The 27,871-nt window shown below is 35.1% G+C and overlaps 1 protein-coding gene across 2 annotated transcripts; it reads right to left on the bottom strand.

Annotated features, from left to right (window-relative positions):
- Nucleotides 1-4,345: 4,345 nt before the first annotated feature.
- On the bottom strand, nucleotides 4,346-10,093 carry LOC148851464 (uncharacterized). 2 transcript variants are annotated; one of them, XM_088946620.1, is made up of 2 exons: nucleotides 9,875-10,093; nucleotides 4,346-6,866 (listed from the first exon to the last, which is right to left on the bottom strand). In XM_088946620.1, the coding sequence occupies exon 2, from the start codon at nucleotides 6,482-6,484 to the stop codon at nucleotides 4,559-4,561; it is 1,926 nt and encodes a 641-aa protein (XP_088802746.1). In that variant the 5' UTR covers nucleotides 6,485-6,866; nucleotides 9,875-10,093; the 3' UTR covers nucleotides 4,346-4,558. The 2 variants fall into 2 exon arrangements, with proteins under 2 accessions (XP_088802746.1, XP_088802747.1); XM_088946621.1 differs by lacking the exon at nucleotides 9,875-10,093 and adding an exon at nucleotides 9,694-9,872.
- Nucleotides 10,094-27,871: the final 17,778 nt, after the last annotated feature.

Genomic DNA, 27,871 nt, shown 5'->3' with positions numbered 1-27,871 from the left:
AAGTCCAGAAAATCAAGAGGAAATTTCACCTCCACTTCAATGTCCAAATCCCTCCAGCTTGTCTCTAGATTTAAGAGTTGAGAATAATTCCTCTTGGGATTAAAATAAGATTTTAAAATTTAAGTAGGAAAACCTCAACTAAAAAGGCCAAATATGAAAAACCAACGGAAGCACAAAAGGAAGCCTAGAGAAATCCTAATTTCAGCAAAATATGTAGAAGTGAAGAATGAAATTTTATCCAGAAAAATATCAAAATAAAATGCAGGAAAAAAAAAACAAGTGGAAAAGGAATGAAATGTTCCAACCTCGCCAAAATCCTTTGCTTATATACAAGTGATAAATGAATAGTTGCAATCAGTTTGAGAATTGTGAATGCCTTACCAGTAGTTTCCACACCAATATCAGATTTCCAGCATGAACTGTGACTTCAAGAAACAACGCTATCACGTTAGTCTCAAACTCTTTTTACAAAATCTGAATTTCACTGACATATTATAGAACCTCCGTCTTCCACGACTTAAGGCAACGGCACCGATACTGTTCACATCACCATAAGAATCGACGATGCACTCTAATGTTGACTTCACTGATACAAGTAGTGTTCTTTGACAATTACAGTAATTAAGAAGAAATGTAGGTCTTGGCACACAGAGAGAGAGAGAGAATATGAAAATGGAAGGAGTAAAGCTCTGTCCAAATGAAAAAGAAAGTAGCCTTATTGGATGTCCATGACCCAACCCATTAAAAATATTTTTATTGGGTTGACCCACCCACTAAAGACCTAGGATTAACAAATACAACTCAACCTGCTAATAAATGGGTGGATTGGGCGGGTTGAGCGGGTTGAGTTGTAAATTGCCACCCCTATAGTCACAAAGCATGTCTTGTGGGATGTTAACTTAACTCCAAACCATGCCCTCAAGCCGCACGTAGAGAAGACTGAGATCATCAAGAAACTCAATGATGCTAAGTTTCCACAGTTGCAAATGAGATGTCTTTAGAAGCTCAAGTCCATGGTGTCTTAAAGTTATAAAAAACAAGAGATGCATGGAGGTGTGCTTGAATAGATACGGCAACACCAGTAAATTAGAGTCATGAAAAAAATTTTATGAGTTGGATTCTATTTTGGAAATTTGAGAAATAATGGAGGATAAAATTGACATTTTGCTTTTCTCCATCAATATTTAACAATGATGGTAATTGTCAAAAAACTTAGGGGTACTTTAAGAAATTTTAGTAATAATAATAATAATAATAATAATAATAATAATAATAATAATAATAATAAGGGAAATTGTCTAAAACTTACCATGAGTTTTCTGCACTTCTCTTAAACTCACCACAACTTTTCAAAATGTCTAAAACTCACCATGTCACTAATTTGGCATTAAACAGACTAATGGGTGTTAATATATTACTATTTTAACCTTCATAGATAAATATAAAATATATAGATATATATTTTAATATTTATACATGAAAAAAAGGAAAAAATTCAAAAAAATAATTTCAAATATAAAATACATAAAACATATAAATTACAAAAAATATAAAAAATTATAAAAATTGCAAACAAAATAAAATATATATATTTTCAAATTATAGAAACTATAGAAATTGAAAACAATATCAGAAAATAAAAATTGAAGAAAAAAATAAAAAATTATAGAAAAACACAGAAATCACAAACAAATAACAAAAAATCTAGGAAAATTTATAGATTGTAGAAAATAGAATATGTAAAAGCAGAAATTATAAAAAATTTGGAAATTATAACAAAACACTAAAAATGAAAAAAAAAAAAAAGGAAAATTGAAAACTGAAAAAGACAAAAAAAAAACTCAAATAATATAAAGATTGGATAACAGTGCACCCTTTTCCTCTAACTTGCCATTTAAGGGTAATTTGGTCATGAAAATTGTTATTTATGATGACATGGACATCTTTATTAATAAGCATTAACGGTGCACTAACGGAAAGTAAGTTTTGGAAAATAAAAACTTACTGACATGGTGAGTTTTAGACAATTCTCCTAATAATAATAATAATAATAATAATAATAATAATAAGTTATTTGCTGTGGATAGGGCTGTAAGTCAAGTTGGGTTAGGTCGAGCTAACCCTAACTAAATTCCTTCAACCCTAACCTTAACCCAACCCAACATCTTTTGGGTTGCATGGATGGGCTCGGGTTGGGACCAACCCAACTTTCTTTCCATCCCTAAAAATCTCTTAGAACTTCTCAATTTTAGATCTTAACTTTCACTACATATATTAATCCTATGTTTCATTAGTATTTGTTTGTTGACATTTTTATTGGTTCTTTTGGTTCAAAATTCAGTAAAATTAGTATTTGAAATGGCTATAGTTTATGATGAGTTATGACTTATGATAAATCTTTTATGAGCGGCAAACAGCAAAGAAGAGATGAAAAATAAAATATTCAAAAAATATAAAATATGTTATTAAGGTTTTAGTCTTTCTAATTGGGATTAACTGAAGTGATTATCTTAAAAGAAATACATGATACAATGTGGTGGAGGTTATTCAACAATCATGCATTTAAACAAATCAATGTATAATAAAATTATATACATAACATATATTTATATATGACATGTACTATAGTGTCGGTTCAGGATGGGTCAGGTTGCCCAAAAGGTCAACCATTCAACCCTAACCCCAACTCCAACTCCATTAGATGCCACATAAGCTGAATAATGAAAATAAAATGCCTTTGTATTGGAGAAAACATTAAAAAAAAACTCTCACACAAATCGAGACAAACATTTATTTGATAAACAATTTAATTAAATAATCTAGAACTCTATTAAAAGAAACTCCTCTGACACTGAGCTGGTGTCATTTTTCAAATAAACAACAGAACCAAACACCATCTTAATAGCACCCACATTAAAGAGATACGACGTTGGGAGTTGTCGAGTTGCTTGATGGTGGGTGATCGTTAGTCACTTAAGCCCCGTCCGATCAGTCTTTTTCTGGAAAAAACCTTTGGCTACCGATGTTTGACAGCTTGGATTGGAAAATGTATCCAACTCCGATACTGCTATAAGAGTCTGTGTGAACTATTGTATGGCAGGGAGGGCACTGTCAAATTTGGACGGCTAAAATTTTTCCCCTTTTTGTTTGTGGAGGGCAACCAAGTCCGTGGCCAGTGAAAAGTCCACGAAGAGGGATTGGAGCTGAGTGGGTGATACTGCTAGTCTCATAGTATGGTTCTCCACCCCTTCAACTTCAAGCCTAACCAAGTACGAATCCAAGCGAAATTTTAGTGTCTTTCGTCCCTTTCGGCAAGATCTTTTAGTATCTTTGCCTAGTCAAGTGGATTCTAGTGTCTTTTTTCAGCTCTTTGTGATGGCATAGGATTCTTTCCCCCCTTTTCTTTCCGCCTAGGTTAAAGAAATGCGTTGGAAAGCATTATTTCTTTTAACTTTTTCTTTTTCTTTATTTAATGGCCCCAAAAAAATCATCAGACCATTAACCCAAAAAAAATTAAAAAAAAAAATCCTACTTCAATGTCTATATGCCATTTTACTTGAGCTCAATATTTCTTATAGACAAGTCAACAAATTAATCAATGAAAATCAAAATTGTCGTCATAAAAGTCCATATTTTCATTCATCATAAAAATATTTCTTATAGACAGGTCAACCAATTAATCCAATAAAATATTTCTTATAGAACAGTTTGGTCTAGGCTTGAGTGCACCAAAGGTCAAAATTGTCATCATAATGGTCCATATTATAAACAGTTTTGTCATGGTATTTGACAAATTAAGGGTATCTGTAATTATCAAATAATTCGTAGTAAATGCAAAATAATTTTAGAAACCCAGGGTGGGTATTTGTTTTTATTTGAAAACCCAAAACCCAGTAGGATATTTGTAATTTACTTACCTTTTCCTTTTATGGTTTATCCTTTCTAAGGAAGATGAGGATTACAGGTGGCTCCCATCTATCAATTGCTTGCACTTTTTCGTGCATTTTCATTCAATCACTAAGATGCTTCCCGTTATACATCTTAACTCTGAAAACAATCATGTATGGGAATACCCATCAATGAGACATTTGTGACAGATTGAATGGAAATGTAGGAGAAAAGTGCAGGAAATTTTGCAGAAGATCGAGAAACGATAAAGAGGGTACAAGGGGCATTTGCAATCGGAAATCAGGAATGTTTACTGAGCATAGAAGTATGATTACTACCAGATTATAGAGGAGTATCTACGTAAGCATGGACAGAAAATGGGATTAAGAGGTGTACAAAAACACCACCATGCACAGTCCCATCTCCAAAGATTTCAGATTGGATCATTGGACGCGTATAGAAGAATCAAAGACTATGACAATTAAGGTTACATTATAATTTGCTTCCCCAATACTGACACTAATACTTCACTCCCATCAATTACAAGGACCAAACTCTGGACTCCTACTCTAGGACAAACACAGCCATAATATGCACAGTTTAATTCCAAATTCCAAAAGAATAATCACTTGAAGTCTGAAATACGCCAATTGAAATTGAAACTTAGAAGTTAGATCCCATCTATGGCGTTTTTTAGACTCCCACCAAGCAAGGACAGGAGACCGCCACCATGTACCCTTCCCTCAGGAACCATGAAATCAAGACTCCTAGCTCCACCACCCTGATTGCTTCTTCCTTCCTCCCTCTCAGCCCCCAATATCCCAGAAGATGATGAGAACTTCATAGACAGAGGAACCAAGACTTGGGGCGGTAGTAGGTGCTGCCCTTTTGCTGGATTTTCTGGTGAGTCAATGCAGTCGGAGATGGCACTCACAGCTGAAGAAGAATAACCATTGTCCATGCTGCTCCCAACTGTTGAAACTGATACTAGTCCACGGAAGAGTCCTGGCCCAATCATACCGCCCTTGCTTGTGTCACGGTCCTGGACCATGCTGCTATGTGCTGCACAGAGCCCACTCTTACCTCTAGCAAATTTCTCACATGTGCCTTGCCTCCATGTGCACCGCTTTCCCCCACCATGCGCTTTGCAGAAATCTGTACTTCCTTGTGCACTCTTTCCACAGTTTTCAAACTTACACCTCTTTCCCCCACCATGCCTGACACAGCAGTCGGTTCGACCACGGGCACTCTTGGTGCAGCCTGGAACAGCACAACGCTTGCCCCCACCATGCGCAACACAATAATCAGTCCCACCATGTACACTTTTGGGGCATATTCCCCCACCCTGAAATAGGCAGCGCTTACCCCCTCCATGACCCTTGCATAGGGGAGTGCTCCCTTCAGCACCTTTGGTGCACCCTGCAAATATACACCTCTTCCCTCCACCATGAGCCTTACAATACATGGTGCTTCCCTGGGCCCCCTTCGTGCAACCTGAGTACTGGCACCGGCGTCCCCCTCCATGAGAGATACACAATCCAGCTTGTCCCTCTGCACTACGAGTACAACCTTCAGCCTTGCATCTCTTGCCCCCACCATGCTTGATACACCGTCCTGATTTGCCTCGGGCTGCCTTTGTGCACCCTGGCTGTCCACACCGCCTACCGCCTCCATGCGCTATACAGAAATCCGTCTTCCCCTCAGCACTCTTGGTGCAGCCCAAGTGCTGGCATCTCCTCCCTCCTCCATGGGCCTTGCAATATGCAGTTTTGCTTTCAGCACCCTTGTTGCATCCTGGTTTATGGCATCTCTGCCCACCTCCATGTGCAATACAGCGACCAGATGCCCCTCGTGCTCCCTTGGAACATCCATCAAACTTACACTTCTTAGGATGGTGGGTCCTGTGTTCTGAAGAAGTCAAACTAGTTACAGGCTCAGATCGTCTTCCTGTTGAGTCTGTGATGACCGAAGGCTCGGGACTCAACTGAACAGGAGCTGGAGGAGGATGGGGCCTGGTTCCCAACTCTAAAAGTGACTGGGTTTCCATAAGGAAGTTGCCCGTGTACTGCCTAGGTGCCAGTAGAAGGGATGGCATATATCCACCAGATTTCTTTGCTGAAGTTGAACCTTCATCAACGATAGGGATGGAACTTCTATTTTCTTCAGCAGACATTTGGCTTAGGTGAAAAGACCCATTCACATTGCCCTGGTCTGCAAATAAATTTTCATCTGAACTCAAGGCATCCCCAGTTCCTTGAGGAAGGCCAAGTTTTAGGATACCAGAGTCACCATCAGAAGACAACTTTTCTCCAAGTATATTAGCAGATCCAGTGTTTTTGTCTGACCCATAACGGTGGTAATCATCACAATAGTAACTTGGTGTGGGACCTAAACCAAGTACCAACCCGCAACTATCATCAGGTGCAACTTGGGCAGATAAATTGCAATGGTTGTTACCAGAATCTCTAGATCTGGAAATCTTTTTTGTTCCATAGCCAAGAAAGTCCAGGCACAAAGCTGTATCACTGAAGTTATCATTTTTGCTGGTCTCCCCATTACCGGGGAACAGGAAATTTGTCACATTGAGATCCATCATATGATGAGAAAAAGCAAAATGAACTGGAGATACCGAGTCTGAGTTTTAGTCTGAGGGCACTAGTAGCAAAAGAACAACCCCTAGCAGAACTGCCTTACCACAATCCTATTCAGAGGTATATGCAGCATTACCAAATGTAGAAGAAAACTTGATAAAGAGACCACCACCACTTACAAAGCCTGACGTATCCTTCCTGTCCATTTTTGTTGGGTGTCAAATCAACAATTGTGGATTAATTGCCACTGAAGCACTCAGTTTTGATAATATCTGACAACGTTTCTAGGATAGAAGCCTTTTATGAGAACAGTCAAGACCGAAACACTGAGAAGATCTGCAGAGCGTCGTTTTCTCCTTTCTGAAGGATCCTTCAGCTTCATTAAATCTAAAATAAAAAAAAAAACACAAAAAATCAACAATTAATTCAAATAAATAAAAGTTGATGATCTGATGCTTTGCACACTTCACATACACAAATTGGAATTTCATTTATATAAACATACAAACATTTGGTGTCAGTATTTGTTATAGAAAAACCTAATAGTTCTTAGAATCCAATACATCTTCAGGACTGGGATTCCTTTCAGCCCCAGAATAAGGATTCATGTGTAAAATGCCAACATTATTTTACGTTGAAAATTTAGAACAATCAGGAGAAGTACCCTGACCCATCTTCTAGAATGTGTTTTGTATATTTTGACATGTTACTATCCGGAGCTAGAAAACAAACTAAAAACATATGCAGGAGAAAACTAAATAATAGAAATAACTAAAAGCATTGTTACCAATCATCACCCACTTTGGATATTTTTTTAATGTGATGTTTTAGCCATAAATCAGACTGGATTTGTCTGATCATAGTGATTTTCAGTTAAGGCTATGCAAATGGTGCCAAGACAGGTGATAATGACTGACAATAAGGCATGCATTGACTGCAGAGAAGAAATACCATCATTTTTTATATCCATATCTATAGATGTTACATAGAAAAAGACATGCAAGCTCTAAGTGTATGCAGGAATAGTTTGCAAAAAACATGCATTCTAGAATTAGTGGAAACAAGAGGTTGAATCCAACAAAGTGTCAAATTTTGAAACACAGAATAGATCAGGCTTGTTCCAAATACCACTGTAGTCATTAAACTTCAAGACATGGCAAGCATTTACCATGCTATACCAGTTTGAGTTCTTTAAGAGCAATTTCAACATTCTCTACCATTTTATTTCCTACAAGACCAACATGAACATTCTAACAGGCACTCAAAATGACCTTTACCAATTCCAAACTACCTACGTGAACTAAACCAAACAATCATAGGTGTGCTAACATGATAATGGCACGAAACTTGTAATAACACCTCCACCCAACAATCCTCATAATGATATATGGTTAGATGAAAACAAACAGTCACTAATTAAGATTTACCAAGTCACTAAGAAACTAAACAAGTACAACAACATAATTAGAAATCAAAAGAAAAAAAGAATCAAGAAATAGCATATATCTATTTCCTGTTACCACAGCTTACCTGAAAAACCTGACAAAATAGGCTATTTCAGAAACCTTGAGCATGCCAATGGTTTTCTCAGACGCTGATAGGGAGTTATTAAAGGTCCATTAGTTACTACTAACCAAATAAACTACAGTTTTTGGGCATTCAACTCCTGTTTTTGCTTGGACAAAATTAAGCTTTGCAAATCCTGTAATCTTTGGACTTCAGTGAGGAAGATCACCAACTTAACTTTTCAGATTGTCATGAAAGGGGTCCAATCAGGTGAATAGTGCTAAGTACCAACACATCCTAATACCATCCTAAGTTTATATGAACGAATATTGCATTCCTGCTTTAATAATTTTCACTATCCGATTCAGCATTCAAAAAGCATTAGCATACCAAGTTTCTTAAAAACATCTTAACATAAACAAGATTTTCATACACTAACAATATGCAACCTTTCAAGAATATAGTGCACTTAAAACCAAGTATCATGCATCCACTCACATATGAAATCATCATCCACTTTGTGCACACAGCAAAGTATTAAGACAAGTCCAATCTGTTAGCCATTTAATAGTATTAAATACCCTTCAATAATTTCAACCTTCCCCCATCAACTAATTTATTTAATTATCTTCCTTACAGATCTGGAGGTAGAATTACAACAATATAATCATAAAGATATCCTCTATAGTACAACCATTGTCAAGGAACAGAATGTGCCCATAGGAAATAAATTAAAAACTTGGAAGTTTTTTTGAAGCCCTTCTAGGCAAAGTTAATATATTTATGTGCTCAGAAAACAGTCATTATGGATACAATCTACAAGAAACTCAGGAGTCTTAGACCAGGTATGTAAATGAGATAAAGATAAAGCTAAACGATCCAATAAAACTTGGAAGCTAGAGCATACTAATGACACTTGTTGAAATTATACCTAACCCTGGAATTCAAGCACCAGAGTAAATGATAAAAGAAAAATTTACAACAAAAAAGATAAAACTGAGGATAATATACTTGATTTCATTATTTTGTTGGAGTTCTGGAAAGAGACCTCTTAATCAGTTACCAACTAAGAAAAACAAATCTGCCACAGGGAGAGATAAACAGTGGGCATGTTTAACTATACCTCGATAAAATTCAGCAAAAGACAGAAGCTCAGGTTTGGAACAAGGGAACAGAAAACCATTTTTATAGATCCAAAAGAGAACTGAAAAGTTAATCTATTGAAGGGGAAAAAGAAAAAAGAAAAAGAACGTCATATAACTTTTCAGTTTTCCCTTTAAAGTACCTCCACTGAGACATCAGAAAGCATTACTTATTACTCTGAAACATCAACTGAGAGCTGTAAAGTTCTCCATATGCTTTAAAATCCAAAAAAAAAAAAAAAAATCATAGTCCAGCAAACCTCGAGAGTGGTTTCTATATAGCAGCCATTCCAAAAAGAAGATAGCAAAAGAAAACATAGCAAGGTGGATAACCCAATCAAGTGGCCAATCAAACAGAGCAACAGATTTACTATAAAGCTGGAATAGGACTATAAGAGCAGAAGAAATAAGAACTTTAAGCAACTTCAATATCGAATTAAACAAGTTCCTGTACTAAAACAATTACTTTCATAAGCCAAAGCACAAATCTCCTAAAACCTAAATCTCAAAGCAACACAACAAGAACCATACAAGCAATAAACCAAAAGGCAAAGGACAAAACTAACCTTAATCAATCACACACTGAAACAGGCAAGCAAAAAAACCACCAAAAACCAAATCATCGCAAAGAAGAAGCTATGCAACCAAAAAGAACTGATTTTCCACCATTCGAACAAAAAAAAAAATGACAAATAGAACAAACGGAATGAACAAAACATCAGCTCAGATCAGAAGCAGATAATATACCTGAAAGACCTCAAGACATCTATAGGAACTCCAAATGAGCAGATTAACAAAGTATCCCCAGATCTCTTAAACAAAGAGAGACAAGCAGAAAGGAGATGGAGAGAGAGCACTATCAGAGGCGGAGAGGGAAGAGAAAGAGAAAATAGACAGGAGAAAGAGAAGTGGGGCGAGCCACGAGAGCATTATAAGGGAGTATAAATAAATAAAATAATATGAGTTGAAGAAACGTATACAAGGAAGGAAATATTTATTATTAATAAAAATAAAAGGCAACTAAGTAATTATTAATATTATTAAATAATCAGGTGTTAATTAAGTTTATTATGCGAATATTAGTGTCTGCTGACCTAATAAACCGGAGATGCTGAGTTGGCAAACGGCGACGTGTGTGTCGGCTTTGTTTGTGACGCGCTGAGCGCCTGAGCCGATTATTCTGCCGGCTCTGTGGTCCCAAGCACGGCGAACAAATGAACTTCGTTTTGTCCCTTCTTTGATCTCTCCACGTGAGACCTCGTTCTCCTCGCCCCAAGTTATTTATCTGGGAGCGGGGTAACCATCCATTCGCTACTCAAATAGGTACATTAAATATTTTTTGCCAAAAAATCTTAATTGGATGAATGAGTGAACCCTTTTGTTATTTGTTTTTCATTTTTTAAAATCATTTGTGAGAATTGATTGTGTGATTAATGTGCATATGTTCTTTCACTATTTACTTTTTAACGATATATTCATTATTAAGGCTCAATTTAGAAAAAGTACATAGGTTTTGCATTCTATATATTTGTATTTCTTCTCCTTCCAAACTGGTAAGTTAACAGGTAAACTCAAAGGGAGTTCTTACTATTTGACCACAACAGCAGGCGAGGTATAGATAATTTTTTTCTTAATAAAATAAATTAGAAATAAATTAAATATTATACATCATGAACAAAATTAATTAAAAGTTATGAATAACTTATATACTATTTTAAACTCATCATTCTTTAATGGCAAAATATATGATGCATCCACTGTACTGTGCAGCCAAAGACGGGATTGATTGAATGTGATGAAAAGTATGTCTTACTAAATGTGAAAATATATTTTGTAAAATATAAAAATGAAAAGTAAACAGACTTCAAGCTCATTGGTTGAGATCTAGATTTAATATGCAACCAATATTAGTGATTAGTGATTGCACCTTAGTTGAACTCCTTTTTAACAAGTGTAAAGCATCCAAACCAACTTTAACATCTGATCAGGCTGGACTGAATCGAATTTATTCAGATAAAATCATGGCTTTAAAAAGCAGCCTAGAACTGGATCATTCTGGCCACTAATTTTTGGGTCAATGGTTCGACCATCTAGTTCAAATGAACGATCCATCCCAATTTAAAAAAGAATAAAAATGACTAAAATACAAAAAATAACCAAAAAACATTGAATATGTCAAATGGGTCAACCTTTCAACTGCCCGGGTCAATATGTCACTGACCATTTCAATGGTTTTTGGCCAAGGACCAGGTTTAGGGTAAAATAGAATTAATTGCATGAATAGTTCCCAAGTCGAATGGTCCAACCATCTGGGCCAATGACAGTTCGAAAACCCAAACAACACAAACCATTCAATCTACCTAGTCAAATATTTTTTGATCATTCAATTCTTTGGAGTTAAATAACCAAATTAAATATCTATTCTTTTATCAGTTGGATGCACGGAACTCTTAGACCAAGCATCACATTCAAAACAACAAGATTTTATGGATGAAAGAAGCATGACCCTCCATGGCATATTCGTCAAATCATATGAATTAGAGAGACATGCTAGCTCATCATCCCCACATCTCAGTCTCACTCCTAGAAATGGGAACTACATAGCACATTAGCTAAGCATGCATTGTCTTCTTTGCAAGAGGAAAACCGGAATATATCTTCTGCTTTTATTTTATTCTCTTTGTTTTGTTGCATTATTCAGATTGTATTTGACTGAGAATTGATGAATGGAATTTGTACCATTGACTTCAACAAAAAAGGAAAAAAGAAGTCAAATTTAAGGCTTAGTTGAATTGAGTTGAGTTGTTAGGAAGAAGATATTCACAGAAACAGACATAGTTTGATGATTTCATATCTCCGCCCCACAGCACATTTTATGTTGGAAACATCTTCTCATGATAATATTAATTTCGATGATGTCATCATCGAGAGATGTTCGCAATACACGACGAAAATGTCCTATAGAGCATTGTGGGGCGAAGATATGATCTCTAGTTTGACACATTGGTGGGAATCCCAAATGGTTTGAATGGATTGGTGACTACTCTAAATACGTGGTATTATGGAGAGTGTATAACTATAATAACTTCACAAGTCAGTTTCATGAAGGGAGTAGCAGTGCACATGAAGGAAAGCCAGTTATTAAAGTGAAAAAATAGTTCTACTCGAGAATAATTGGACTAGATTTATGAATTATAACTTTCAGGCCCGCCATTGAATCTTTCCAACATTGGATATTAATTTGACCTTCAACCAACATGAGGCATGAGTACTAGCATGTTTTTTACTGTATCATTTTGGATCGTTTATAAAAATCTTTAAAAAATGCGTAAGTCAGCTGGTTACAGTCAGTTTAAGTGTTTCATGGGCCTAGCCAGTCAAAAAAAAAAGTTCATTCCCCAGTCCCCACGGAACAAATCCAACAAACGAAAGTAGAAAATATCTGTTTACAATGGATTCGACTATGATGCCTTAACCTGGGATGTATTGAAAACATTTTGAGCTTAATTATCAATTCAATTATACAAATTGATATTTCTATTTAAAATGTCAAATTAATCTTTCTCATATACATGCATTTCTAGGAGAATGACGGTTCCAGGGTCAAAATTTTTAAGCCGAAAGTACAGTTGGGGTAGGTGTTAACTTGAAATTGGTGTTAATTCACAGGCAGACATTGATGTATAGAGCGGGAATATTTGACATTTTGAATGTTTATAGGTCTGCAATAAAATTCAGAAATCTGCAATAAGCCTGTCCGTACTTTTCGTGCATTTTTCTAAATGGAATAGCACTTATATATGATGTAACAGCACATATTTCTCATAAATTTGTAAGGATCAATAAAAAAAATGCAATAGCAACAAATCTCTACTGTATCAAACAACCCCTTGTCCTAATTCAGAGAATTTAGGTGATGTTTGGCGTATTTTTTGGCGTGCCTTTTGATTTACGGGAAGCTAAAAGGGCCAAAAAAAGAAAAAAAAAAAAAAAAACGGTCATTTTCCCATTTGGTACCATGTAGAACAAAAGACCCAAGACATAGAATGCGGCATGACCAAAAAAAACAAAAAAATGGGTATCTTCAAATGAAATTTTTAGTCTTTCTGCACTGAAAATAGCCTTTCCAACAATTTTTAACAACCTAATAAAACCACGATGCGAATCAAATAGTATTTCGTCATACCAAAAAATTCAATGCATTTCTTATCCACTATTAAAAGATATATCTAAAGAGACTTTCCAAACAACCTCTTGATAGATTGGTAATATTGAAAATCAATGAATTACATGCAACATTGGCGGCAAGCCAAAGTACCCCAAATTAGTACCTATCTCTTCCGTGGATTTAATCTGAGACCATCAAGGTCTCTGACTGAACTGGCCCGACCCGGATTCCAAACAATATTCGGGTCTTGAAGATTAACCAAAGCCAAATCCAAATGCGTATTGACAAAAAAATCCTTCCCCTGCAGATCACAGGTCCAGCATTGGAGAATGGAGATTGGACGTCACCCTGTGAGGGCGAGTTTCCCACAAGTCCAAAACCACAACCCTGAAGCAGGAGAAAAGGACACAACAAAATGCCAATGGTGTTTCACCTGGTCCTCTCTTCCCCACTACAATGACTGAGTTCAACATGGCCCTCTAATCAGTAATCACCAAGCGTATTTATGTATTTGGGAGGGCTTCAGCTAGCATTAATTGAATAATTGCACTACTTCGTAGAAGTCATTAACAAGGTTCAAAATATCAATAAGAGAGTATTTATGTATTTGGGGCCAATCCACAAATGGGTTATAAGTACCCTAAACCCATAACTAGTGTATTCCCTAGATGGACCTATCCAATTGTGACATGTGGCAAAGTGCTGGGGCCAACCTAGACTATCATACAGAGGAAATTCTAGATTCTAATGTATTCATGCATTGAGCCTATATAATATCTATGTATATATATACCACCTATTTTTTTCTTTTTGTCTACTACCTCGTCCATAGAAAGGATGCCAACTGGCTACCTAGAATTAATACACAGTCATTGGCTTACTTTGACTGTGTAATCTAGATTTGCCCCACCACCTTGCCACATGTCACAAATGGATAAGTCCATCTAGGGAATACATTAGTTGTGGGTATAGGGTACTGATGACCCATTTCCATTTGCGGATTGCCCTAAATACATGGGTACGCTCTCTTATGAATGGGTGCTAATGTTCCATTTGTGGATCCTTCATTGGATAAAGTTAGATAGATTTCATTTGATATTTTTTTATTTTGGATGTTTTTTGCCCTTTTGTGGGTAAGAATATTTAAGTGTATTTTGTGTGCTTTCTTATATCATATTTCAATTTTTTTAATTATTATTATTATTATTATTATTATTATTATTATTATTATTATTATTATTATTATTATTATTATTATTATTATTATTATATAATGGACACCGTAAGTTCTCCATTTTAGAAGACAAATAAGCTAGCTACCATTTAAAGTGAACAAAAATCCATAGTTGTCACCCTCCAAATTGTAAGACGATAAAAGTAAAAGTGGGTGGCCAGGGTGGGGGACCTCAGCCTCAGGTCGATGATCTCTCGTGGATCCAATAACACCATATTTTTAATTAATGAATGCTGTATTGGACCACCCAAGCACTTACTATCTGTTATATGCATGTTTGAGGTCATGAGGTGAAATCACCTTTATTTGAATGGAACAAAATATTTACTGGTGTGAAACGGACAAATCATGCACTCTGAACAATGGTTTGAAAGCAGCATTTTAAAAATCGATCTAGAGGCCGAATTGTTTTTGCCTCTGGCTCGTGGGTCATTGGTTCGACCTGTTGGGTCGAATGGTTTAGACCCAGCCGGGGTGTGTATATATATACATACCGGGTGGGTCGAATGGTATTATAATTATGTTCTAGATATGATATATGTATTATTTTATATTTAATTTATGTTTTTTGTTTTTTATTTATAAAAATATAAAAAATTTATAATTTAAGGACAAAAAAGATTTTTTTTACAAAAAAAATAGTATAATAAGACGCTTACAACACTTTGGGACATATTAATCTAGAAAAATTACCCAAAGTCTAAAAATTATTCACCTCAATCAAACATCAATCAGAATACAAAATTATAGCCTCCCCATGACCCGATTACCAAATTGACTGGGTCAACATTCCAACCATCTACGTCAGATGACTTTTAACAAAATTTTTAATATTTCTTGGATTTTACTCAAACCAGACCCAAAATGTTAAGCAAGTAACAATTGGAACGATTCGAGGAACCAAATAAACGGCGGATTGAAAACACTGTTTGAAAGCACGTAAAATTTGTTCTTGATATTTCTATGAGGTAATTTCATTTCTGTGGGTTCTAAAGTGAAGTACAATTGCAACACTTGCTGATTTATTCCAGTGCTTTGATATAAACATTATATATACTTCTACTAAGCTCTACTTAATTTGTTAGTTGTGTCAATAAAATATGACAAAATCTATAGGGTGCATCCGCTGCTGCACCGTACAGTAATGATATTTTCGGTTCACGTTTCGTTAAATATCAAAGTATATTTTGTCATGAAATTACACCTTGCAAAATGTAAAATAATGAAAGGTAAGACATTTTTAATGTGATCTAACCAACATCAATAAATACATCATATTTGAACTCAAAGTATTTTTAGATTAAACAGCATATAAATAATAAATTTCAATGCTTTTTTGAATCAACAATAAATTTCAATATTAAAATTTATTACCAGTTAAAATTTTCATCTTTAAACTCATTATTTTGATTTCATGGTTATAGAAAATTCAAATTAACTTCAAAACTACTTTTTTGAATAAATAATATATGCATTTTATATGCATCATCTAAACAATAAATTTCAAATCAAATAAACTTCAAAAACAACTTTTTTGAAAGAACAATATCAATATCAATATAAATATATTAAGCTGAAATGTGTACTTAAGAAGGCCCGGGGATGAAGGAAATGGAATCTAACATTATTTTTTGCCTTTTTTTATAGAAATTATAAGAATGTCATTCTCTACCAACTCTCTCTCTCTCTCTCTCTCTCTCTCTCTTGCTTTCTTTTCTTTCAAATTACAAAAATGCCACTCTTTCCTACTAATTCTCTCTCTTGTTTTTTTTCTTTCAAATTACAAGAATACCACTCTCTTTCCTACCAATTCTCTCTCTCTCTCTCTTACAAATTACAAGAATGTCATCTCCCTCTCCTGCCATCTCTAGGGATGAAAATTTCTCCCGTAAAATCGGGGCCCCGCCCAAACAGGATGGGCATTCCTCGACCCTAAACAAGGACGGGGCGGGGACAGGGAAAATAGTTTTTCCCCAAACTGGGGATGGGGTGGGGACGGGTTTTGTTTATAATTCCCCGAACCCCCATTGAACCCGAAGGTAAATTAATAAAATATCTCTAGGTTTAATATTGATATTTAAAATATCTCTTAGTTTTTCCCTAAATTCTTAAAATCCTAGGATCCCCTAATTCTATTTTTGAATTACCCCTAAAATATTATAATTCAATTCCTAAAATACCCCAAAATTCCTATATCCTATGTGTAAATTGTCCCTAAAATAGATACTTTTTAAGTAGTTGTCTTGGAGCGAGGAAATTTTGGGGATTCCCCATACCTGACGTGGAGTAGATGCCCCGCCCCGCCACTGGGGATGGGACAAATTATCTTGACTATAGGGCAGGGATGGGGAGGGTGTGCCCCGCCCCATTGCCATTCCTAGCCATCTCTCTCTCTCTCTCTCTCCCTCTCTCTCTCTCTCTCTCTCTCTCTCTCTCTCTCTCTCTATAAATTACAAGAATGCCACTCTCTCCAACTAAGGGAGACCTCAACTTGGCATCTCGGCTGATAGGGGACCTGCAATCAAAGGTAGTCAAGTTCGAGCCAAGCCGAGCTTGAACTTCTGAGCTCAAGCTCAAGTCTCTAATTCGAATCGAGCTTGAGCTAGATGACACCTTGACCACTGAAGGAGACCTCGGCTCGACACCTTAGTCACTGAGGGAGATCTCAGTTCAGTACCTCGACAACTGAGGGAGACCTGAACTTGGCACCTTGTCAACTAAGAGAGACCTTAGCTCGACACCTCTCCTACTAGGGAAACCCCAACTCGACACTTCAACAGCTGAGGGAGACCTCGGCTCGAAACCTTGGCTGCTTGAGAAACCTACAATCAAAGGTAGTCAAGCTTGAACTTCCGAGATTTTGACTCAAGGCGAGTTTGATCTCGAACTCAAATCTCTAATTCGAATCGAGCTCGAGCCTGATAGTTTATGAGCAAGCCCTTGCAATGCAGGGCCTCCTCCGTTAGCAAATTTCTTAAACAAATAATAGATAATGCATCTTCTATGGTGTGTCACACTTTTCATTTTTCCATTTTGTTTTAAAAACAGCCATAAAATAATATTTTACCCCAAAAAAGAAAGCATAAGATAATAATGAGATCCTATGGCTAGGGGTGTCAATTGGACTGGATTTGGTCCAATTCGATCCAATCCAATGTGAGTACATTTTAAATGGACCAGGTCCAATCCAATCCAATGAATGTTTTGGACCAATTTGGATCAGTCCAATTCAATGTCTGGACCATCCAGTCTGCTCTAATTCATTTTGATTTAGTTTGGTTTCAACCAAGTTTTCTAAAACCGACTCAAAGAATGAATCAATCAGGGCACCGTTTTCGGTTCGACGATTCAATCATTCGGGTCAAACTATTCGACCCATGACATCACAAATAAATAAATAAATAACAAAAAATATTTATATATAATAAAAAATACCATAGAAATTTATATAAAATACACAGTGGGTTCGTCGCCAGTGGGCTCAGGCAATCTAGCTTGGTTGCAGGCAAGCTGCCGCTGCAAGCCTGCAAGTGTTGCTCCATCTCGCAAACAATGGGCTTGGTCGCCAATGCCCAGTGCCGAGTGCCACTACAAACTTGTCGAATAGCTACTACAAGTTCATCGTCCGCCGCTACAAGTGCCGGTGAGTCTTTTCGCAGTCAAACACCACTGCAAGTGCTAGTGAGGATGAGTCTTTTCGCCATCGAACATCGCTGCAAGTGCTAGTGAGTCTTTTCGCCATTACAAGCTCGCCGGTCACCATCAGTTGATGTGTGTCGCCATCGGACGTCGGAGGTGCTGGCCGCCACAAGTGGTCGGTCGGTAGGGTGTGAGGGTTGAGAGGAGGGAGCTCAAGAAGGGTTAGAATTTCTAACCCTAAAGCTAAAAGGAGTAAGGGATTCGAAGTGGGTTGGAGATATAAAGGTATTTTATTTTTTGTTTTTTATTTAAAACATTGAAAATAAAAATACTAACCTACGAACTGCCCGGGTCAGCGATTTTCTAACCTTTTCAACATTTTTTAACAATTTTTTATTTTAGTAAAACCGGAACTAGGGGCTGACTGATTACCAATTTTTCCAATCCGACCATCCAGTCTAGTCCTGTTTTGAAAACCATGGTTTCAACCCAAACCTAGTTCATTGACACATATATTCTTATCTTATATCAATGGACCAGATATTAGTTTAATCCAACCCAATCCAATATAAATTTGTTACCGATGGACCATATTCAATCCAATCTAATAAATATTTTGGACCGGATTGATTCAATCCAATATGTTTTTTTGGTCCATCCAATCCATCAAAATTGATTTTGGACTGGACAGGGTCCAATCCAAAACCGGTCCATTAACACCCGGGCGATGTAGAGAATCATACGAACCCATTCAGTATAAGTGATTTTCAATTCATTTTGTTCATAAAGTATAATATAAAAGTCATTTTTTGTTATTCTAAAAAATGTCATTTTTAATAATATATAATGTTTTGGTCATCTTTATTCTAATTTATTCATACTATTTAGTATCCGATTATAATCCAAATTCAACTTGAATCCATTAGATATCCAATATTAAATATGATTTGATTCGAATCCAAATATAAACAAACCATATTTGGATCTACCCATATATCTGATTCAATTCGCTCCCTGTAGATATAAGATAATTTAACCCTTTATTTCTAACAAAACATAAGCGAGCTTCAATTACATTCGTTAGGCTCTCGGAAGGGATTGACTTCTTCAACAAGCAGTTCGCGATATTAGAATCTCCCTCAATCCACACGATAAAAACGCCCTTTGTCATCATACCGAATCAGCCCCCCACAACGCCTCATACTACATTCCCGCCATGTATTGAAAATATTTTTCGGTGATGATATCATCATCGAGAGATGTTCTCAATACACGACGTGATGTGGTATGAGACGTTGTGGGGGGCAGTCTTGTGGGGGCTGATTCGGTCTCCTTTGACATATAAACAAGGCTGCTAAAGGCTTATTTTTTTCTTTGTTTTTTTTTTAAGACACATTTTGAGAAAGAATTTGATAGAGATTTAATTTATCATAATAAACAACTTGGCCAAATAATTATTTATATGTAATCAGTGAGATATAGGGCTGACGTGCGTGAACATACAAATTGGAAAGAAACTAATAATGATACTGTTCTCTTGGCTTACAAAAGGGGCACTAGAAGAGTTGTCTTTTGGAATAAAATTAATAATGATACTGTTAACAGATGGAAGAAAGAGACTTATTAGAGGCCATCGACTGAGGATAGGATTATAATAGGGCGGATTCAAATTGGATCCTAGTGCATCCGAATCCAATCGGTGTATTGGATTTGTATCGGATTTAGGTTAGATTTGAATCCAACTAATTGTCTTTGAAATGAAGAAAAATTTTAAATAAATTATTTATTTTTTAACTTATACATATATAGTAATTTTATATAAATATAAAATATTCAATTTATTAGTTAATTATGAAATTTATATAACTATGTATAATTATATATATATATATATATATATATATATATATATAATCAAAACCATATTTTAATTAAATCACAATAAATTGTATCTGCATCTGATCCAATTATTAATCAAATGCAAATTCTAACATTAAGGCTCAATTTAGGAAGAGAACAAATACAAATATGTATAGTGCAAAATCTTGTATATTGTATTTGCAAACCTTATATTTGCATTGTATATATTTGTATTTGTACTTTTTTCAAATTAAGTCTCAGTTTTGAAGGAGTACAAATATAAATATGTACAGTATAAATACATACAAAATAATATAAAATACAAGGTTTTGCACTCTACATATTTGTATTTATACTCCTTCCAAATTGAGACTAAGGCTGTGTTTGGTTGCAGCACAAATTTATTTGCATTATTACAAATGCATGGGAGTGCAAATGTAAAAAATGCAAATTCTTGTTTAATTTTATTTTGCACTTTACTTGATTCTGCTTCATGTCTTAATTTACTTCATTTGTACTGCAATCAAGCATAATAAGCTAAAATTTGAAACAAAAATAAGTCAAAATTTTCACTCAAATCATTTGCATTGCCATGGTTTTGCATCATGCAAATTTATTTGCATTGCAACCTAACACAACCTAAGGATTAATTTGAAAAGAATGTAAATAGTAAATACAAATATAATGTTTAATTAAGATACCATATTTAAAGTTTTGTGCTATATATTAGTGTTTTCAAACTGCCTTGACCTAGAGGGTCAGAACTGTCCATGCAACCAGTTCCTTTTTTCTCTTAACCCATTATTTGGCCAAAAACTGTTTACTTGATCAATAAGCTGCTCATCCTATTATCCAGATGGCCATCTAACCATTAACCCAAACAATAGCTTTGCCTGTTTTTATTTTAATATTTTTTTAAAATATTTTTATTTTTTTAAATTAAAATGAGCCATCCTTTCAAACCGAACAATCAAACCTGAGAACCAGTGGCCAAATGTCTCCAGTTTTGGATGAGTTTTTAAAACATTGCTATATATTTAAATCCGAAATAATGAAATTAGACGTTGATCAATCCGAGACCCTAGCTATTAAATTTTTGGAATCCGTTGACAGCCTTACTAAGTACATGAGTTATTATTTATAGTTGTTGTTGTTGCATGCAGAGATGGAGTCTACTAATTCCTTTACGTCACTTCATAATTTATAAATTGGTTGGACTTTTCTTACTCGTATGTTAGTAATATTAATTACCAAGGAAAATGGTATCACTGGTCTCTGTATACAAACTTTTCCACGACGCAGACCTTACGCCATACAGCTATTCCTTCTGGTGAAGGCGATAGTTTTGTCCAGATTTTCAATGCTTTGGGCGTCTCCTGGTTCACTTATGTGGCTTCAATGCTTTTCAACAACATTACTACCCATCAGAATGTTAATTGAGTACTAAGACACTCCTGACCAATGCCTTAAAAAGATCTAGTATTTTCGTTTGGTTTTTGGGTTAATAATTGCGATAAGAAATAGATTAAATACAAGGCCTTATTGGCCATGGTTTTCAAAACTGGATCGGACTAGATAGTCGGATCAGAAAAACTATTGATTTGATCAACAAACTGTTGATTTGGACAGTTAAATCATTTGAATCATCCAACAATTTTTTACTATATTTTTTATTTTTTATTAAAATGGGCTATTTATTTAATTCAAATTATCGAATTATTTGACTCAAAAATCAGATCCTGAACGGTTCATTGTCCAATTCGATTTTAAAAACGTTGTTATTGTTTGTATAAAAGTCTAATGTGGAGTACTGACGATGGATGGGTCATGGATGTGAGGGATTGTTTTTGGGTTTTTTCTTTTGTGATTTAAAATAGGACATGGCGTTAGCTAGGCAGTCTTTTGTGATTTGATCAGGATTCATGCAAGAAATGGAATTGTGTGGCTTGAAAATGATAAACCAGTGGAAAAGCAGCCATTATCAAGGCCTACAAGCCTACACCATTAAATACTTTCTACCCGGCCAACAACAACTCGTCATCTTGTCTGTGCATTGGCATGTCTCCCCACCTTACCAGAACCCAGACGTCTTTGGGTCCCAACTACTTCCAATATTATTGTTTTTTTCCTCTGTCTCTATCTCTGGCTTTGTGTTTTTTACTTTTCTTATACGCCAAGGTTTTTAAAATCTAATCAGACAACGAACCGTTAAGGGTCCAGTTTGTGAGTTGAATGATCCAACCATTTGAATCAAATAGATAGTTCATTTTAATAAAAAATTAAAAAATTAAAAAAATAGTCAAAAACCGTTGGATGGTTCAAATGATTTAACCGTTTGAGTCAATGGTTTGTTGACCAAATCAACGTTTTTTGGCCAAAAGACAATTTTGGGGTAAAACAGAACCGATCAGGTGACTGATTCCCAGTTTTTCTGGTTTGACCATCCGATTCGGTTCAGTTTTGAAAACATTGTTATACATATATAGGGGAGGAGGGCTGTATATCTTTAAGCGATGATTTCTGGTAGTTTTAAACAGTGTTTTCGAACTTCCATTGACTCGGATGGCGGACCGTTTAGATTGGGAACCATCTAGGAAATCGGTTTCATTTTATCCCAAACCCGATCCTTGGCCAAAAGCCATTGATTTGAGTGACCCATTGACCTGGGTGTTCAAATTAACCATCAATTCGTTCGACACGTTTAATGGCTTTTGGTCAATTTATTTATTTATTTATTTTAAGTTGGAACAGGTTGTTCATTCAAACCAGATGGTCGAACTATCGACCAGAAAACCAATTGCCAGAACTATTCCAATTCCCGGTTGAACCTTGTAATTAAGAGAAAAAGAAAGTCAAAAATATTGAAAACCAGTGTTGTATTGGATACTTGGATTTGAATTTGCTTCTACCTTTGATTCAATAGAGTGTAAAGATTAAGGCTCCATTTGGCATGTCTTTCTGTGCGGTCTTTCGGCTGCTTAGAAGCTGGGAAGACCGAAAATCGGTCTATTCCTATTTGGCACCGAAAATCAGTTTATTCCTGTTTGACACCGAAAATCGGTCTCATCACCAAAAGACGGGGCACCAAAAAGAAGCGAAAAACCCATTTTGGGCTGATTTCGGGAAGCTCCAAATGAAACTTCTCGTGTCTTCCGGGTTTTAATCTCGTGCGGAAAGACCCAAAATGACGTACGAAAATATGCGTGTCTGCCAAATGGTCTTCGGGCTGCCCAGATCTTATGTCAAAAGCTCAATGCATCTTTTGACTATCAAAGCTACAAGAAGATCTTCTCAAAAAGACACGCCAAATGGGCCCTGAATGATCAGCTCCTCCAAAGGAATTTTAATTTCACGAAAAAAAAAGGGAAAATTCCCATACCATGTACTTTGTGTCTAGTGCCACTTTGGTTTCTGAATTTTAAAATGCGACAACTCAGTATCCGAACTTTCAAAATGTGACAATCCAGTACCTACCAGTAATCAATAGTTAATCTGCTATTAATTGACATTTGAAAAGGACACAAATGCCCTTCTAGTATCATTTAATTTTCTTTACCAACCATCTAAATGTTGACAAAAAATTAACAGTTCTAAATCCTTACTTCTTCCATTCAAGAAAGTTGGGATTACGTTTAAGTGGACATTCTAGTGACCTCAACTTTCTTGGATAGAAGATACAAGTATTTGGAATTATTAATTTTTTTGTCAATGTTGAGATAATTGATAAAGAAAATTAGATGATACTCAAAGAACATTTTTATTTTTTAAAATATCATTTAACGTATGATTAACAGCTACTTAAAGATTTTCGCATTTTGAAAATTCGGATACTGATTCGTTGCATTTTAAAATTAGACTTGTTTCCCATAATCTCTCAATGCCTCAAGCATGCAATGTTGAAAAAAGAAAAGCGTACAAATAATGGAATCCAGAGATAGTACTAAAATTGTCAAATCCAAGTATCCAACTCCATTTTTGGAATTTCCAAAGCCACCCTAATCCTCCAAACACAGTGAGTGAATTCCACAGAAATACTTTTTTTTGTAGTCAACTGTTACAGAACTATAGCTCCTTCCTACTGCCTTCTTTCAGATGGATCAATGTATGTAGCTTAATTCGCATATATATTTTTTCTCAATGGCTGATCTCACAATGACGGAATTTACCCATGAATCTTTCTAATTTTCTTTAAGTTCAAACATGGAATCTCCAACCTGGATGGAGTGCCGCCAACAACTAAAGGAAAAGGTCGTCGTTGATGACAATTGACAAGCCCCTTTTCCTATATTTGCCGAAATAATGGAAGAATAAATGATCACTCACTTGTGTAATCAAATGGAAAAATTATGCGCATGCCTAACCTCCTAACAACAAAGAAAACAAGAAAAAGAGTGAAGAATCATAACACTCAAGGAGTTAGAGTTTGGGTTGGAGTTAGATGCATATTGTTTGTGTTGATTGGTTGAGTATTAATTAATTAAATGGGTGCTGATGAATTGATCAGACGAGACAATTCTGACCTACACCCATCACCATATCACAGATCCTACTTTTTTCTCCTCTAGGTTTTCATAATTCTTCATAAACTAATTTGTGTTCTTTTTCAAGTTTAGTTGGTGTTGTTTTACCACCCCTTTTGAGGTATTTGGGGAATTGTTTATTTCTTCAAAGAAATTATGTGTTTGGTAGAAATAAGTCCATGCCAATGTAGGTGTTTAAACCTAACTGGTTCATAGATTATGGACTTTACTTGTGGCAAAGTATTTATTCTCCACGGGTGTTATAGATGGGATTGCAACGTTACCATTGAATTCAGTCATTCACTAATATTGGTTGTATGTTACGCTTAGTTTATAAAGAGTAAAATTGCAAATATGTACAGTACAAATACATGCAAAATAATTCAAAATACAATGTTTTACATTATATATTTGTATTTATATTCTTTCCAAATTAAGCCTTAAATTTAGATCTCAACCAATTATACTAAAACTTGCTAATTTTTCATTGTTTTACATTTCATAAGATGTATTTTTTATGTTTAACAAGATGTAGTTACTATCACATTCAATCAATCATATCTTTTGCTGCATAATGTAACGAATGCATTATAGGTTTTGTCTATTGTTTATCATGAATAAAATGAATTAAAAACAAATTGGTACAAAATTTTGAACTATGACTCTTTAATAAATATACAACATTTAAACCAATTTAACAATTCAATTATACAACAATGGATCCATATTCACATTCATATTGATATTCAATCCAATTATAAACAAAACAATTTAACACAAAAGATACCCTTTACAGTCTTAAAAAGGATTAGTGTTGTGACAAAAATTAAAATAAAAAAGAAAGCATGAAAAAACCGCAAATAAGAAAACATACAAGATTTTACGTGGTTTAGGAATTTGTACCTACATTCAACTCCCTTACTCTGGTAATTAATCCAAGACGATTTGAGAAATTGACTTATCAAAGGAGATTTTTTTTAGTCGTTTGTCAGATAGTAGCAAAGGGCGAAATTGTTGAATAAATTCCTCTTACCAAATACGACCTTATTTTTTTCATTTTAAGGAGATAAAACGACTGGATCAGACTATCTGCTATATTATTATTATTATTATTTTTTGGGTAATAATCCTGCCTGCCAGGTTACGACGCTTCGATTTCCACTTTAACTGAAATCAGGTGGGCCACCACCACCAGACACCATTTGAATGGTGGATACCATTACGGCATTACCATTCTCCTTGGTCAAGATTCGAGAATCATATTAGTCGCAACATGAGATTCCCTTCTCCAAAAAATAAAAAAAAAAAAGAAAAAAAGAAAAATCGGTGCCGAATGGGTCCATTTCAACCTACCAGTAACCGTTGGATCTTAGTGAATTGCTACAAATTTAGACCTGACCCATTACCAAAAATAAATTCTAGCAAGATCGATCATTTTAAACCGTCTGATCCATCAACTGTTGTGGAGATTTCGTTTCAGAATCATCCCTATGAGATGGGATTTACTACCAACAAAAATCATTTCCAAACCATTTGTGTCGACACATCACATGCATGATGGGTCTCACACATGGTGTGCGGATACAGATCTGTTGGAAGTGCTGAAAGAGCCTTGTTGGGAGGAGATCCCAAAACCCCAACTCCATTCCAATGCCCAATGATAAAATGCGTGACGATAGCAAAGGCGCCATTACAATCAATCAACTTACAAACGCTGTCGTGGGCCCGGGTGCCGTAACGACCAAAATGAATGACAAATCATAATAGAGATGACGACTACAGGACGACGGATTGACTCGGCTGAGCGAGGGACGGCTCGGCACTAAGCCGATCAGGACAGGAACAACAGCGGCAAGTAAACGGCAGGGCAGGCTGGGCAGCTGCTGCTGTCAGTGCTCCCTTCTCGGGACTTCCGTTCCCCACTCGCTGCATCCTATACAATTGGCCTTCGGCGAATCGTTCTTGTACGTCACACGTGGCATTTAATGATTGGAAACATGCCATCACGGCCTTTTTGGGTTCGGACTCGAAAAGTACATTAAACTAGGGTTCGTAAATAAGCGCCGTTGGGACCCGCGTGGTTGCCGCGTTTCGTTTGGCATCACGTCCTCCGGTAGGATACATCTGGTCGAATCAGATTTGTTTGACTCTGCCGTCGATTTTTGACGAGTTTGACGACATGGCAAAACCCACCGCCAATGATGCAAACGAATCTTCATTTACCTAAATGCCCTTTGTAGTATTAGTGTATATACTAAATAATACTGTAGCAGATTCTTTATGTTTTAGAAAATACCGTGGTTTATATTTTAACATTTTAATAACCAATTCAATCCAATTCGAGTGAGTTGATCAGTTTTCTAATATTTTTTATTGGATTTGGTTCAGTAATTTTTTCACTCGATCAAGTTAGGTCAATTTTGGTTTGACTGTTTGTAAATCGGCCAAAATTGAATTTATCTAACCATATACATATTAAATAGAATTTTTTAATACGAAAAAATGGAAAAATTCTCATATTTCTTAGTCTAAAATAGTTGATATCATAAATTTATTTTTTTTATTTATTTTTTTAATAATACCACTATAATTTATTAAATTTAAATTTATTCTTTAAGTTAAAATCTTTTGAACAAACAAACCAAACCAAAAATAAACCCAAACTGATACAACCCAAGTTGGCAGGTTTTCACTAATGTCAACTAGTTTTGGGTAACAAACTCCCGACATGACCAGGTCAAATTGGTTGGCAAAACAACTTGCAACCGCATTGAACTAGTCCTTGAACACTCCTAATTTCAGCTAAATTAATAGTCTAATCTATAATAAGTAACAATAGTTTAATCTCCAATAATTATTAAAAATTTATAGCAAAAATACATAATTATTGAAAAAAAACTTATAATGAAAATACAATAGATATATAATAAAAATACAATAATTACAAGCATACAATAAATACTGAAAATATATTAAATTATTCAATAAATAATGTAATCTCAAATAATAGTTTAACCTCTAATATTAATCAATAAATTATAAGAAAATACATAATTACTAAAAATAATTTTATAACAAAAATACAATAAATTAAATTTCAAAAGTTAAATATAGTTGTTTAATCTCCAATAATTATTGACAATTTTCTTTTAAATAACAAAACAAAAATAGAATTATAAATAATTATTGAAAATATATTTAGTTATTTACAATATTATTTAGTTATTTATATAATATTGTTATTAATATGTATAAATTATTAAATTTAATAATCTTAAAATTATAATTAGTACTATTATTATATAATTTGTTATTAATTTTGT

Source organism: Nelumbo lutea, chromosome 5, assembly GCF_056320005.1.
Source record: "Nelumbo lutea isolate HS-2025 chromosome 5, American lotus-T2T, whole genome shotgun sequence".
Classification (NCBI taxonomy): Eukaryota; Viridiplantae; Streptophyta; class Magnoliopsida; order Proteales; family Nelumbonaceae; genus Nelumbo; species Nelumbo lutea.
This window is presented reverse-complemented; position numbering and strand designations above follow the sequence as displayed.